General features: G+C 43.5%; 1 protein-coding gene across 4 annotated transcripts in view; it reads left to right on the top strand.

Moving 5' to 3' along the window:
• The window catches only part of MLC1 (modulator of VRAC current 1), a 58,719-nt gene that overhangs the window by 27,369 nt on the left and 14,343 nt on the right, over nucleotides 1-17,007 (top strand). For 2 of the 4 annotated variants that reach the window (XR_012753040.1, XM_075345101.1), the window contains exons 9-13: nucleotides 1,208-1,264; nucleotides 3,585-3,707; nucleotides 5,617-5,784; nucleotides 10,682-10,738; nucleotides 10,940-10,977. Coding sequence is in view for 3 of the 4 variants with exons in the window: in XM_075345101.1 (XP_075201216.1) it covers nucleotides 1,208-1,264; nucleotides 3,585-3,707; nucleotides 5,617-5,784; nucleotides 10,682-10,738; nucleotides 10,940-10,945 (411 nt within the window). In the remaining variant the exon portion in view is untranslated. The other 2 variants (XM_075345099.1, XM_075345100.1) reach the window with 1 other exon arrangement.

A 17,007-nucleotide genomic window follows, 5' to 3' on the forward strand; every position in this document is an offset into this window, starting at 1 on the left:
CATTGCTGTGCCGTCCCAGTAACCACCGCTGACTACAAGACCTTCCGTGACGTGATAACCATGTGACCAGTCAGGTCTGAATTTTGTATTAACTCGTTGGTTACGGACTGGTCACATGGCTATGATGTCATGCAAGGTCCTGTAGTGTCAGTGGATAGGGATGGGCAAGCATAATCGCCGGTACTCGGTGCTTGCCCGACCATCTCAGTACTCGAGATACTTGGCGAGCACAGAGTACCGGTGAGATGCTTGGGCACATGCTCGGCTCCCCCCTCCTTGCATGTTGGCGCTCTTTACAAAGTTAGCCTATATGCAAAGATTGGCTGTCACACACTGCAATGCCACAGTGATCACCTGATTCCCAGCAGCCCTGGTGCTGGGTGGCTTGCTGAGTAATGGGGTTAGGGCCAGCTGTGTATTATCAGCTGGCCCTAAGCCCAAAATTCATTGTGTCATGCCAATATTAGACATGGCCACCATGAATTTCTAGTAAAGATTAAAAAAAAACAGAACACAGAGAAAAATATTTTTATTAGAAATAAAACACAACACAATTAGTGACTCCATCTTTATTGAACTAAAGACCCCCCCCCCCCCTTCGCCGTAGTCCTGGATCAAGTGTCCCGCGATGTCCAATCCGGATCCAATATCATCTAATCGGTTTGCCGATGATGTGCCAGGGTCAAGGACCTGAATCAGATGACACATCAGCTGATTGTTTAAAAGCCGTTTAAACCATCAGGCTATACATCAGTAGAGAAAAAAAACTATACTCACCTCTCTGCAGACTCCCGGGACACATCCGATCGGCTCCAGTACCCGCCGGTAAGCAGCTGATGCCGTCACCTTACAGCATCATCTGATCGTTTAAACCGGCTGGGCGGTAAAAAGCCGGCCGGCTTTTATGAACGATTAGCTGATTCATCATCTGATTGTTTAAAAGACGGGTGGTAAAAAGCTGGCCAGCTTTTTACCACTGGACTTAAATGATCAGATGATGTTGTCAGCTGATCGTTTAAACTGGCAAGGCGGTAAAAATCCGGCTTTTGACCAGAGTTAAATGATCAAATGATGAAAAAAAAACAGAAATGTAGAAAATTTTGCAAACTTATTAATCAAGAAATCATCATTATTGCTTCTGAAATGATAGTGCTCGCGACTGACATCCTAGAGCTAATCAATATCCTCTGTTTGTGCTCTCTTCCAGTGTTTTCCTAGTGCTATTACCAGTCACGTTGCAGCAGAGTATCCAAGTAAATGTTTGGTAAGAGTATAGCAGCATCCCAGCCCTAAATTCTTGGCTGGCCATATTTTATTAACTATTATGTTGAGAGGCTCACCGAAAATGAATCCGTATATTTCATATAAAGTCAGGGCAACACGGTACTGTTAGGCTACTTTCACACTGCTTTTTGCCTTACGTTTAGTGGTCCCATCGAGGCATCCGTCCGAACCGACCCTCCCCCACCCCGCAAAGCATGTTTCGGACGCGTGCGCCAACAGGGCCATTGACTGTAATGGAGCAGACTACGTTAGCGGGTGCTCTATTTTGTACTATTTTCGGGCACATAAGTTTTCTGCAGACGGACACAAAAACGTAGTAGAGTACATTTTGGTGTACGCCTGCAGAAAACGTATGTGCCCAAAAATGGTACAAAAGAGAGCACACGCTAACTTAGTCTGTTCTATTACAGTCAATGGCCCTGTCGGCGCATGCGTCCGAAACACGCTTTGCGGGGTGGGGGAGTGGCGGTTCGGACGGATGCCTCGATGGGACCACTAAACGTAAGGCAAAACGCAGTGTAAAAGAGGCCTTATATCTTCTCTGACAATTGTAGGTAGGGTTGTATTATGACCCATGACTGTGATGCTTCAGTTGCAACAAATTCAGATGTGTTACATTTTGGTTAGCAAATCGCACAAAACCTATCCAGAATGAATGACATTGCAAGTAGTTTCCAAATACCGTTTGACTGCAACCTGTCTACTATTTGGATGTTTTTTTTACACCCAGTTCTCTGCCATATACCTCGTATTAGTTATACAACAGTTACAGAAATGGTTTTGGTCGTGCAACTTGTGTTAGACTTGCTGTCACCTGACTCATGTCACCATGTTGGCTTATCCTAAAATAACTAAGCAGTACAGTAAATTATCTTTGTAATCTTAACACTTTGTATTCAGTTTTGTTTACTTCCCAAAGAGGGTCTCCATATCAGAGGACCCTTCTTTTAACTTGGCTTGACTGAAAATGATGTGCCTCCCAAGGTTAAGAAAAACCTGAGATGGGCAGTGACGTTCCCAACCTTTATTATATAATTTTAACCCTTCACTATGTTCTTCGTCTACTTTTTAGCTTTTGTGCCTTTCTAGTGTAGTGCAGAGCTTGTCATTGAGTTATTAAACCATTTTCAATTAGTGATGTAAGATGGCCGCCGGGCACGTCATGGAAGGGAGATATGCATCACAGAGGTGGTTATCTGTGATGTAAGCCTGGAAGTTTGCTCTAGTATGTGTAGTACTGTGAGGGTTAATAGAGCTGACAAGGGCCAGATTTATGAGCAGTCAGAGAGATGGGTGGAACTGGCTGTTCACATACCCCACCCCAGTCTTGGTGCCAAAACCACCGCACCATGCAATCGAGATGAGCCAGGTAAAGTGCCACAATTGGCAATTCTAATAGATGCGCCAATTGCGAGGCGGCTGCGGGCTGCTATTTTTAGGCTGGGGAGGGCCCAATAACCATGGACCTTCTTAGCCTGATAATACCAGTCCCCAGCTGTCTGCTTTACCTGAACTGGTTATCAAAAATGGACCGGAGCCACATCGTTTTTTGTAATTATTTATTTAAATTATTTTTAAAATAAATGTTGTGGGAAAGCCTCTATTTTTAATAACCAGCCAAGATAAAGCACACAGCTGGGGTCTGCAGCCCAGAGCTGTCTACTTTACCTGCACTGGTTATGACAAATTAGTAGGGGATCGCATGTGAAAGTGGTGTAATAAACTGACAACATTGTTCCCAGAAGCGACCCGTGTTTCAGAGATGCATCCAGGCATCTTCCCCACGCTGTTCCCATTCCATTTCAGCACTTTTCCATTCATTTTAGTATTTTTACCACCTTGCCAGACATCATGGGAGGGTCCGCCAGAAAATTATTCGAGCTTCCCATTGACTTGCTTTCAGATTCATGATTTATAAACTGTACATTCCCTCATGTAGCTTCAGGAACGTAGATTCGTTTTTTTCCCCTCCACTCTCTATATGTCTATGGGAGTTATGGAAACAGCCAAGCATGATGAATAACAGTAGTTGACTGCCCAAGAGAAATTGTGCTTGTTCATGGGTTGGAATCACCAACACCATAGTGTGACAAATTCTCTTAAATCCATCATAAGCCGATTGATTCCTCTGGTAGTTTGAGTAGTTTATCTCCTGCGCGGAAGAGGGCTGTGACATGTTTTGATTTCATAGATTTTAACATATATAATCATTCTTAATCTGTACCACCCCTTTTTTTACCAAAAATTTGGCATCAGTTTGCTTTCTTTAACTTAACTTTACTTTTTGTGGTTTCCTATAGGTGGAAGTTCTGATTGCTACCAGCAGTGTTACATCGCCAGTATTATTTACTACATCTGCATATTTATCTGTTAATATTGTGAGAACAATAGATTTTTTTAAAACCTACCCACCTGCTGTTAATGTAAGTCTACTATAATTATTTTCCATTTAGTAAACATTGCCACCTTGAATTTTCCAAGAAGGAAAAGTTGTGAAGTTATGTACATCACAGGACGGCTAGAAATCTTACTTGTCTGAAAATAATGAAAAATTGCAAAAACATTTTTTAAAAATCTATCAATTATTTCAGCATCAAGTATGGGCGACATGTTCAGAAAATGACTCGCACGCTTTATCAGACAACAATCCTAAAGGCCCCTTTAAACACTGCAACATCGCTAGCGATATCGCTGTAACATCACTGGTTTTGTGACATAATAGCCACCTCCCCAGCGACATTGCAGTGTGTGAAACGCATCAGCAACCTGGCCCCCGCTGTGAGGTCGCTGATCGCTATACATCTCTCAGGAACATTTTTTGGTCCTTTGTTTCCCGCTGCGCAGCAAGCATCGTTGTGTTTGACACCATTACAACGACTTTGCTAGCGACTTCCCTTTCAAATAGCTTTGACACATCCCCAACGACCAGCTAGGTCGTTCTGCAGGTCCGTATCGCTGCTGCGTCGTTGGCCAGGTTGCCTGTTTGACAGCTCACCAGAGACTTTCTAGCAACCCCGGCCAGGTCGGGATCACTGGTGGGATCGCCAGAAAGTCTGTGTGTAAAATGGCCTTAAGTCTATGAGCCAGATGTCTCATGCCACCACTCTCATGCTATCATGGTGCAGAGCAAGACAATAATGGAGTTTTCATGTTCGGCTGGGGCCACACTGGGATTACTGCGATCCCCTCGTATGACACTCTGCTCTGCTGTACTGCCAGCGTGAGCCGAGTGTCATGCAAGTGTCCCTGCGACTGAGGTCCGTTTGTGCGAGCTCACCTCAGCTGCGGGGGGCGGGCCGGAGCTGTGGAGGGGCGGGCAGGCTCTGAGGAGGGGAGGGAGGGATTTATCTCCCTCTTTCCTCTGTAGCCGGCTATTGCCATTCTCGCTCTGCACTCGCAGTACATTGGTGTACCGCGAGTGCAGTGCGATTTTTCTCTCGCCCCATTGACTTGAACGGGTGCGAGAGAAACAATGATCGCATTACAATCGCAGCATGCTGCGATTGTTTTTTTTGATCCGATTAGGGTTGAGAAAATAATTGCTCATCTGTGCTGACACACAGGCTAGAATTGGTCCGAGTGGAATGCGTTTTTTTTTTTTGTTTGTTTTTTATCGCACTCCACTCGCACCGTTTTTCTCGCCGTGTGGCTTAGGCCTTAAGTACACTAACAGCTGAGCGTTATATTGATTTGGTCGTGGAATGAGTCATATGCCCATTTCTCCATAGCGTCTTAGGAACTGCTGTTCAACACAACGACACTGGGCCATATATTGTGCGTGTTACTGTGAGACGGCTGCTTGGCCAAATGTACTACCATGGCCTGCAGCTTCACTGGAATTGTCTCACATTGAGAAAATCTGGGAATATATTGGTTGACAATTGCAAAGGAAGCTGCCAGCAACGGAACTTGATGATTTCAATGCCCAAGTTCATTCAACATGTCAAAGTATTCCACAGACAACCATTAATAATCTGTGATAAGTGCATGTATTTCTGTGTGGTGTGTGGAGATCATACTCAATATTAAATAAACTAAGATGTTTTCAAAATTTACTTTCTATATTCTCATCATTTGCATATCATTAACATGATTATCAGTCCTGTGATTTCAAAAACTCCACAACCTCTATTTTTATTTTATTGCAATTTCAATGTTCAGGAGAGAAAATATTTATTTTTTACATGCTGTTATTCTAGCTTGTTATAAAATATTTTCTCCATGTTGTCATAAATGTAGTTTATTGGTGGGTTCTTTTTTTTTTCTTTGGATCTTGACAAATGGTTAAGTATCATCATAGGATGAGTGACTACTTGATGTTCTCTCTTCTAGCATTTCCATGAAGTTTTGCTTTTACTCCTGATGCTGATCCTGCTGATACAGGCCGTGCTCACAAATGTCACTGTCATCCAGTGTGTACATTACAAATCACAGATGAAATTGCGAGATTCATTGTGGAACGTGTCACACCTGGGCAAGTCTGATTACAGGAGCAATAAAGTAAGTGTCAGGTGAACTGAAGAAACACTTAGATTTTGCCATTCAATCAATCAGTCAAAACAATATAGATCATGCATATGGCATTCAGTGTTGATAGGAAACTTACTTGGGGAATGTAATGTTTGCTGTAATAACATCTCATTCCGTCTCGTTTTTTGAATGGTTATAACATAATAAGAATAATAATAAATAATAATAAGCTAAATTGGAGTGCCCAGTGTCAGGCAGCTGCCACCAAAGCAAATAGGGTGATGGGATGCATTAGAAGAGGTCTGGGGGCACGAGATGAAAAACATAATTCTCCCTCTGTACAAATCACTCATCAGACCACACTTGGATTATTGTGTGCAATTTTGGGCACCGGTGCTCAAGAAAGGCATTACTGAACTTGAAAGGGTTCAGAGGCGGGCTACTAAAATAATAAATGGAGTGGGTGTATTACAATACCCAGAAAGGTAATCAAACTTAGAAAAGAGAAGACTTAGAGGAGACCTAATAAATATGTACAAGTATATCAGAGGGCAATACAGAGATCTCTCCCATGATCTGTTTTTACCAAGGACTGTGACAATAACAAGGGGGCATTCTCTTTGTTTGGAGGAAAGAAAATTTCTGCAGCAGCATAGAAGAGGGTTCTTCACGGTAAGAGCAGTGAGGCTCTGGAACTCTCTTCCTGAGGAAGTGGTGATGGCCAACTCAGTGAATGAATTTAAGAGAGCAATGGATGCTTTTCTTAGTAACAGTACAGAAGGCTATGAATAACATAATATTACAGATAGATAGTTAACCCAGCTTTAGGAGTCGGGAAGGAATTTTTTTCCCTATGGGAAAAATTGGCTTCTACTCTGTGGGTTTTTGTCTTCCTCTGGTTCAACACTGCAGAACAGCTGCACTAAAAATAGGCTGAACTAGATGGACATAAGGTCTTCCTTCAGCCTTAGAAACTATGTTACTATGTAACACAGCACAAAGCAAATAGATCAGTATAGTTTTATTTCCAATATGCTGGTAGGTATGATACTGGTCTGACAAAGTATTCTGCAAAATTAAAGTTTAGATCATTAAGAAATTATTTCAGAGATTATACAGTTGAAACCAGAAGTTTACATACACTATCTTAAAAGACATCTGCATGTTTTTCTCACTATCTGACTTAAACTTAGAATAAACCTTTCCCATTTTAGGTCAATTAGGAACCAAAATTATTTATATTTGCCAAATGCCAGAATAATGAGAGAGAGAATGTTTTAAGGCATTTTTATTACTTTCTGCATACACTGAGTACTATGCCTTTAAACAATATAGGACAGCCCATATGGTGATGTCATCTCTTTGGAAGCTTCTCATATGTTTATTGGCAACATCTGAGTTAATTAGAGACACACCTATGGATGTATTTTAATGCACCCCTGAATATTGCTTCTTTGTGTAGCATCATAGGAAAGTCAAAAGAAATTAGTCAAGATCTCAGGAAGAGAATTGTGGACTTGCACAAGTCTGGTTCATTCTTTGGTGATACCTGAAGGTGCCCCGTTGATTTGTACAAACAAATATACGCAAGTACAAACAAGATGGGAATGTGCAGCCATCATACCATTCAGGAAGGAGACAGGTTCTGTGTACTAGAGATGAGCGTGGTTTTCTCAGACATGTACATATAAACTCAAGAACAAAGCAAAATCCCTTGTGAAGATGCTGGAGGAAGCTGGTAAGATTGTGTAATTATCATTATCCACAGTGAAACGAGTGCTGTATCAACATGGGTTGTAAGGCCATTTTGCCAGGAAGAAGCCATTACTCCAAAAGAAACCTAAAAAAGCCAAATTAATGTTTGCAAATGCACACAGGATCTTCATTTTTTTGAGACCTGATGAAACTAAAATTGAACTGTTTGGCCTTAATGACCATTGTTACATTTGGAGGAAAAAGGGAGGAGGTTTGAAGTCTAAAGACACCATCCCAATTGGGAAACACGGGGGTGTCGGCATCATGTTGTAGGGTTGTTTCGCTGCAGGAGGGACTGTTGCACATCACAAAATAGCGCAGCATCATGGGGAAATAAGATTGCGGCAATACTGAAGCAACCTCTCAGGACATTAGCCAGGAACTTAAAACTTGGGTGGAAATAGGTTTTCCAAATGGACAATGACCCAAAGTATACTGCCAAACTGGTTAGAAAGTGGCTTAAGGATAGCAGAGTCACTGTTTTTGGAGTGGCATACAGTATGTGTCTTTTTAGATAGTGTATGTAAACTTCTGGTTTCAACTGTTCATGCTATTTCTAATGCAAGTATTGGAGCCAAAACCAGGAGTGTATTTGAAAGTTAGGGGAAGATCAAGGATGGACCAGAATAATTCCCTTCCTTTTTATGTGAACTTACTACATTGGCTCAAAAAAAAATGCATGTAACATTTAAACCTAAAGGGTGCTTTACACGCTGCGACATCGCTAACGATATATCGTCGGGGTCACGTCATTAGTGACGCACATTCGGCGCCGTTAGCGACATCGCAGCGTGTGACCCCAATGAGCGACGATCAATGAGCGCAAAAACGTGAAAAATTGTTGCTCGTTGACACGTCGTTCATTTCCTTAATATCGTTGCTGTTGCAGGTATGATGTTGTTCGTCATTCCTGCGGCAGCACACATCACTGTGTGTGACACCGCAGGAAAGAGGAACTGCAGCTTGCTTGCATCCACCGGCAATGAGGAAGGAAGGAAGGAGGTGGGCGGCATGTTCCGGCCGCTCATCTCCGCCCCTCCTCTGCTATTGGACGGCTGCCGTGTGACGTCGCTGTGACGCCACATGAACCGTCCCCTTAGAAAGGAGGCGGACCGCCGGCCAGAGCGACGTCGCAGGGAAGGTAAGTCCGTGTGACGGGTGTTAGCGATGTTGTGCGCCACGGGCAGCGATATGCCCATGACGCACAACCGACGGGGGTGGGTACGCTCGCTAGCGATATCGGTACCGATATCGCAGCGTGTAAAGTACCCTTTACTCTTCACCCCGGCGATTCTCCATTTTTTTTCCACCCTTCTTCTAAGAGTCATAACTTTTTTAGTTTTCGTCAATATAGCCATATTAAAGCTTTTTTTTTGCGGGATGAGTTTTACTTTTGAATGACACCATTCATTCTGCCCCATATTGTACTGGAAAACAGGGGGGAAATTCCAAGTGTGGAGAAATTGCAAAAAAACTGCAATTGCACGATTGTTTGGGGGGTTTATTAGTCACATTGTTCACGATTTTGAAAAACTGCCCTGACATTGATTCCCCAGGTCTGTATGGGTTTGTGGATTCCAAATATGTACAGAATTACCCTTTTCTAAGAGGTAAAAAAAAAATCTAAAGTTTTTATTAAAAATTTTTTTAAAAAATCGCATTTTTGTCAACATTTTCCGAGACCTATAGTGTTCTCATTTTTGGGGATCTGGAGCTCAGTGATGGCTAATTGTTTTGCGCCTTGAGCTGGCATTTTTAATGATACCATTTTTGGGTAGATACAATGTTTTGATCGCCTATTATTACATTTTAATACAATGTTGCGTCGAGCAAAATAATGAAAATTTGGCGTTCGAATTCCTGTTCTCGCTATGCTGTGTAGCAATCAGATTAATTGATTTTATATTTTGATTGGGCATTTGCGAATGCAGCGATACTAAATGTGTATTTGTTTTATTGTTTTATTTTCAATGGGGCAAAAGGGGGGTCATTTGAACTTTTTTTTTTTTTTATTATTTTTTATTGGTTTTACTAGTCCCCCTACGGGACTTTATGGTTACATTATCCAATCACTTCTGCTGATATGCAAAAATGCTGATCTCCTGTGAGTGCCGGCGCTCTGCCCCATTCACAGGAAGTGAGTCATTTCAGCAACAGGGGTCATCAGCTGAACCTGCGCTGCCATGACAACCCATTGGCGCCCCGTGACCATGTTACTAGGCTGCCGATGGTGGTATCTGCGCAATTCCTGCTGGAGCGCATTAGATGGCGCTGTGAGAGTTTGACAGCGCAAGCTAAGAGGTTAAAAGACGCAGGTTTATCTCTGATCCACCTGCGCCTGTTAGCCTTGCATGTCTGCTGATCAGATCAGCAGACATGCAGAGATTATCGCGAGAGCCCACATTAAAGGGACGGACATGGCCAAGGACGTATCAGTACGTCCTTGGTCATGAAGGGGTTAAAAGGGGTCGTCCGGGCAAAATTTGCCGCTATAAGAATGGTGTTGTTTCCCAGTGTAAACTCAGATCATGAAGTGGCTTCCGCTGGATCCAGCTAGATGTTGGCAGGTGCATATCACTTTTGTTTGCTATTTCTTAATGTCCCAAGCCACCAGTAAAAAAATTTTTATTTTTCCTGGACAACCCCTTTAAATAGAACCTGTAACCAGTCATAAGTTGCTAGTTTTCATTATTTGTATTTTATACATTCTGCTCCCCTGATTACTCCATTATTTTTTTTATTTTTTTAAATCTGCCATATGGTTCCATAGGCCCTTTTTATTTAGTGAGACCTGAATTCAGATTTTTATGATCTTTACCAAGAGGGCATTGCTCATGGGATTCTCTTCGGGTGTGTCACTCTTTAGACTGCCCTGCATAATTACTCTGTGAGAAACAATAAGAAAAATTACCTTATAAAAAGACTAAATTCTTTGGATGTACTCCAAAACTTGCTCCCAATAGTTTATTAATGCACGTCTCTGTGTTTTAGTGCGTATGGAATTGTCAGTTTCTAAAAAACAATCAAATGTGTTTTAGGCATTTGTGCAGTAAATTTCCAAATGACTTATCCCAATCAAGTGCATTTGGGTCATATTTTTTGCCTATTCCTATATTTCATGATGCCGATACATTTCTCATAAATGAGATACATTTTTATTTTACATTTGTAGGTTTCCAGCAATTCTTTGAGAGACTTTGACAAAGAGAAGGCGTGGAAAGCTGTTATGGTACAGATGTCCCAGTAGCCTGGTTTTTGCTACTCCTTTTTCTCTACATGTCTTGACAATTTTTCTGTATAGTTTCTATAACCACCTACTAATAATAATGCTGTAAGAAAGTAGCATTCCAAGATATTTTATATTGCAATATTTTATATTATATATTGCATAAAATTACTGTATTATATTTATTTTGTATTTTCTGTCCAGGTCTAAAATTACCTGAAAGAATTGACGTAATAAATCTAGTGAGTTTACCACTTATTTGTATTTATTGTGAATTTAAAATGTAATAAAATAATACTTTATAAAATGTACCATTACTCTTACCTGTTGAAAAGCTCTTTTTTTTTTTTTTTTTTCATGAAGGAGAATCCAAAAGCCCTCAGCATTATGACATTAACCTTTTGGATGCGCTCACCGTAACCACAATATTTGCCAAAAATAGTACATGCAAGTGCCACCTTTGTCGGAAGCCAGGTTGTGACATGCACTGCTGTCAGCGGAGGGGGTTGGATTCCAATGTATGAGAATTCCAACCACTAACATCTGAGTGTATAGTTCTCAAAATAGATAGCGGTCCCATTTGTGTGATCCACTTCTACCACACATTTATGGCTTATCTTGTGGATATGCCATAATTGTACAAGATGGATATGCCGCTTTTAACCTATTTGGCGCATTCATTTTTATATTTTAAGACTAAAGGGGGCTTTACACGCTGCGATATCGCTAGCGAGCATACCCGCCCCCGTCGCTTGTGCGTCACGGGCAAATCGCTGCCCGTGAAGCACAATATCGTTAGGAGTTGTCACACGGACTTACCTGCCTAGCAACGTCGCTGTGGCCGGCAAACCGCCTCCTTTCTAAGGGGGCGGTTCGTGCGGCGTCACTAAGCGGCCGCTCAATAGAAGCGGAGGGGCGGAGATGAGCGGCCGTAACATCCCGCCCACCTCCTTCCTTCCTCATTGCCGGTGGCCGCAGGTAAGTTGTAGTTCGTCGTTCCCGAGGTGTCACACATATCGATGTGTGCTGCCTCAGGAACGACGAACAACCTGCGTCCTCATCAATCAACGATTTTTTGAAAATGAACGACGTGTCTATGATGGACGATTTGGTGAGTATTTTCCATCGTTAATGGCCGCTCATTGGTGTCATACGCAACGACGTCACTAACTATGCCGGATGTGCGTCACGGAATCCGTGACCCCGGCGATATATCGTTAGATACGTTGTTGCGTGTAACGGGGCCTTAAGTCTTCAAAATAGTACTACTTTTAATTTATATATGTTAGTCTAAATTTCTGAATCAATGATTGTAGCACATGCTTCCCATTAAAGGGATATTCTCAGCTCTGAGATCCTATCCCGATTTATAATAAGCATAATGATATTAGCAAATACCTCCAATTAGAAATGTAGTATAATTCTGCTGATATAGCCATGTCTCTTACCTCATGTACGGGGCATTGCACCTTAGGCATCGATGGTTACAACCGCAAGCAACTTACTGTCACTATATCCATGATCGTAACCATGAATACCTAAATAAAAAAATAGGGGTTTTTTTATCCAACGTATCACTCCAATAAAAGGTCTTGTGAATTAAAATATAACTTTTAGCAGAATAAAAAAGCCATCTTGCGTGTGTCTGACAGACAAAAAGTATTCTTTAGATCTTGGCTTCAGACAACGCATTTCAACATGCTAGATGTCTTCATCATGGTCGAAGTTAAAAGGATTGCCCCTCCACCATTTTAAAACACTGGAATTAAACCATGTGATCTGGCAATAGGATTGATTAATTATTGTTGTATAAACTAAAATCCACCAAGGGTGAAGAGAGACGAAAACGTACCATATATAAGCACTATTTACTTAGAAGAATACATTTCATACAAATATAAGTATAAATATGAGCAAAATATAATTAATATTGATGTAGAAAAAAGGAGTCTGTGTATATATATGCAGTCATATGAAAAAGTTTGGGCACCCCTATTAATGTTAACCTTTTTTTCTTTATAACAATTTTGATTTTTGCAACAGCTATTTCAGTTTCATATATCTAATAACTGATGGACTGAGTAATATTTCTGGATTGAAATGAGGTTTATTGTACTAACAGAAAATGTGCAATCTGCATTTAAACAAAATTTGACAGGTGCAAAAGTATGGGCACCCTTATCAATTTCTTGATTTGAATACTCCTAACTACTTTTTACTGACTTACTGAAGCACTAAATTGCTTTTCTAACCTCATTGAGCTTTGAACTTCATAGGCAGGTGTATCCAATCATGAGAAAAGGTATTTAAGGTGGCCACTTGCAAGTTGTTCTCCTATTTGAATCTCCTATGAAGAATGGCATCATGGACTCCTCAAAACAACTCTCAAATGATCTGAAAACAAAGATTATTCAACATAGTTGTTCAGGGGAAGGATACAAAAAGTTGTCTCAGAGATTTAAACTGTCAGTTTCTACTGTGAGGAACATAGTAAGGAAATGGAAGAACACAGGTACAGTTCTTGTTAAGCCCAGAAGTGACAAGCCAAGAAAAATATCAGAAAGGCAGAGAAGAAGAATGATGAGAACAGTCAAGGACAATCCACAGACCACCTCCAAAGACCTGCAGCATCATCTTGCTGCAGATGGTGTCAATGTGCATCGGTCAACAATACAGCGCAATTTGCACAAGGAGAAGCTGTATGGGAGCGTGATGCAAAAGAAGCCATTTCTGCAAGCACGCCACAAACCGAGTCGCCTGAGGTATGCAAAAGCACATTTGGACAAGCCAGTTACATTTTGGAATTAGGTCCTGTGGACTGATGAAACAAAGATTGAGTTGTTTGGTCATACAAAAAGGCATTATGCATGGAGGCAAAAAAACACGGCATTCCAAGAAAAGCACTTGCTACCCACAGTAAAATTTGGTGGAGGTTCCATCATGCTTTGGGGCTGTGTGGCCAATTCCGGCATCGGGAATCTTGTTAAAGTTGAGGGTCGCATGGATTCAACTATCAGCAGATTCTTGACAATAATGTGCAAGAATCAGTGACGAAGTTGAATTTACGCAGGGGATGGTTATTTCAGCAAGACAATGATCCAAAACACCTCTCCAAATCTACTCAGGCATTCATGCAGAGGAACAATTACAATGTTCTGGAATGGCCATCCCAGTCCCCAGACCTGAATATCATTGAACATCTGTGGGATGATTTGAAGTGTGCTGTTCATGCTCGGCGACCATCAAACTTAACTGAACTGGAATTGTTTTGTAAACAGGAATGGTAAAATATACCTTCATCCAGGATCCAGGAACTCATTAAAAGCGACAGGAAGCGACTAGAGGCTGTTATTATGCAAAAGAAGGATCTACAAAATATTAATGTCACTTTTATGTGGAGGTGCACATACTTTCTTCATCGTTCCTTATGGGAGACCCAGACCATGGGTGTATAGCTTCTGCCTCCGGAGGACACACAAAGTACTACACTCAAATGTGTAGCTCCTCCCTCCTAGCATATACACCCCCTGGTAGCCAGTCCTAGCCAGTTTCAATGCTTTGTGTTCAGGAGGTCACACACACACATGCATTCTCTGATTTTTGATTTTTTGGATTTCAAGGATTTGGAAGAAAAGCGGGTCCTATCTGGACTCCCGGCATGTCCCTTCTCACCCCACTGTGTCGGCGGTGCTGTTAAGGTTGATTTTACAAGGCTGGAGCCTTCACATGCCGCGCTCCTTCACCATCCCCTGGGGCTCTGGCTTGAAGTGGGAGCCATCACGGTTCTCACTGCTTTGCAGGAGACCGGTCTCCATCCGCAGCCCTTTTCAGGATCCTGCCGGACGGAGCGTTTAACTTCCCCCCAGGGACCTGGCACCTGCGTCTCACAAGCTAAGTATTGAGACGTTTTTACCACAGAAAGTGGTCTTTCCAGGGGTCCCTTGTACTTTATTTATTGGGGGGAGTGTGTTATATGACTGTGGTAACATTTCCGGCCGGTTCTCCAGTTTTCACTGGAGAACCGCGCCGATGGTGCCTGCACGCTGGCCGCATGTTTAAATCTAGGCCCCGGCTTCGCCTGAGGCCTACTTTCGGTTTCACTGCCTCTGCATGTCAGTCATGCAGAGGCACAGTGCGGCTCCGCCCAGCGGCTGTTCAGCACAGGGAACGGACACTCCTCACTGAGGAAAGATTCCCTCCCCTGTATACCTCATTTGCCCGCTCTGAGTAGGCCCCGCCCCCTCTCCTCGCTCCGGTCGCCATTTTCTCAGCGTTCTCAATGTCTGCATAGGCACAGAGATACCACATTGTGACAAATGGGGGCCTGGGCTGGGGGACTGGAGGGCACAGAAATGTATGTTAAACGGTCTGGCAAGCCACAACCTCCGGTTGTGCAGCTGCTTATATTCTCTGTTTATGTACTCTGCTGGGGGTCATTCTGGAGATGCATTCCCTCACAGAGCCCCCACTTCTGCAGCATGTCTCACATCAGAGCAAGGCTGCAAGGCTGTTCTTAATACGCACTGCATGTAGACTCGTACTGCCTGTACTGAGCACATAAACACAGTGGTTCCTCAGCCTGGAGGCTCATCAGTGGTCCCTCCAGCTGCTCCGGTGGTGCTGAGCATGCATTAGCCCCCTTCTCAGGGCGCTTCTGCTGCTACGGCTCGCTCAGCAAAGCTCTCAGAGGACTCTTCATCTGGTCTCAGACCCCGTCCTCCTAAAATGGAGACGCAGGGTCCCCTGTCCTTCCCCGTCCCGCAGCTCTGATTCACGAGCTGACTCACTGGACGAGGAGGATGTCTTTACTGGGGGCTCGGACGCTACTTAATGTACCATTGATCTGTCCGAAGGTGATGCAGATGCTAATGATTTGATTGCGTCCATTATATTTGTACTGGACCTCAATCCGCCTGTATCAGGGGAGTATCCCCCTCTGGCAGAAAGGCATCAGTATACCTTAAAGAGAACAAGGAGTGTGTTCCTTAACCACTCCAGTTTTCAGCCCACTGTGACCAAGCCCAGAGCCTGTCCTGACAGACGCTTCAAAAGCGTGGTTCTGATGACTGTTTCCCCCTTCCACCAGAGGTGGTCAAGGAGTGGGCTCATTCACCAAGGGTGGTCCCTCCGGTGTCTAGTATTTCAGCCCGGATAGTTGTATCAGTGGCTGACTGCACCTCTCTAAGGATCCCACTGTACATTAATTCTGTACTGGACCTCAATCCGCCAGTATCAGAGGAGCAACCCTCTCTGGCAAAAAGGCACCAGTTTACCTTGCCTAAGAGAACAAGGAGTGTGTTCCTTAACCACTCCAGTTTTCAGGCCACTGTGACCAAGCCCAGGGCCTGTCCTGACAAACGCTTCCCAAAGCGTGGTTCTGATGACCGTTTTCCCTTTCCACCAGAAGTGGTCAAGGAGTGGGCTCATTCACCAAAGGTGGTCCCTCCGGTGTTTAGACTCTCAGCCCGGACCATTGTATCAGTGGCTGATGGCTCCTCACTTACGGCTTTGCTGTCCGCCAGGTTGTCCTTCTGGCCAAATCTGTATGGAGGCGGCAGGGGCCTCGTTCTCCCCAGCTTTTGCAGCACTGCGGCTTTCAAAGCCATCTCTGCTTCTCTAGAGGAGATGCATTCCCTCACAGGGACTCTTTGCCCGAAATGGTTGACTTAACTTCCAGACTTCAGTCTTTTCATCCTATGCCATGTCTGCCATGCTGGAGACTCTCACCGCACTGCGGTGGCCTCGGCTAATTTCCTCGCTATCCGCAGGCTCCTGTGGCTTCGGAAGTGGAAGGCGGATGCTTCTAAAGAAGTTCCTTGCTGGGCTCCCTTTTGCTGGGACCAGACTATTCGGGAACAACTGGATGAAATTATTAAGGAAGCTCTTGGCGGGAAGAGTTCTTCCATGCCACAAACCTAAACCAGGAAACCTGTCCAGGGCAGGAATCAGTCGAGGTTTCGTTCTTTTCGTTCCTCCATCTGATCGTTCTCTAAGCCCTCGGCCTCGTCCACTGGCTCAGCCAAGGATCGTACACCCAAATGGCGCACGAGAAGACCGCAGGAGATGCTGCCACTAAGTCAGCCTCCTCCTGGCTATCTGGCCATGCCAGCAACGTCCTTGGTCGGTGGCAGGCTCTCCCACTTTGGCGACGTATGGTTTTAACACGTCTCCGATCAGTGGGTGCGAGATGCCATCTCCCACGGCTACAGGATAGAATTCTATCCAGCCCGCCAAACAGATTTTTTCTGTCTGTCAACTCCCCCCTGCTCCAA

This window comes from Anomaloglossus baeobatrachus, chromosome 4, assembly GCF_048569485.1.
Source record: "Anomaloglossus baeobatrachus isolate aAnoBae1 chromosome 4, aAnoBae1.hap1, whole genome shotgun sequence".
Taxonomy (NCBI): domain Eukaryota; kingdom Metazoa; phylum Chordata; class Amphibia; order Anura; family Aromobatidae; genus Anomaloglossus; species Anomaloglossus baeobatrachus.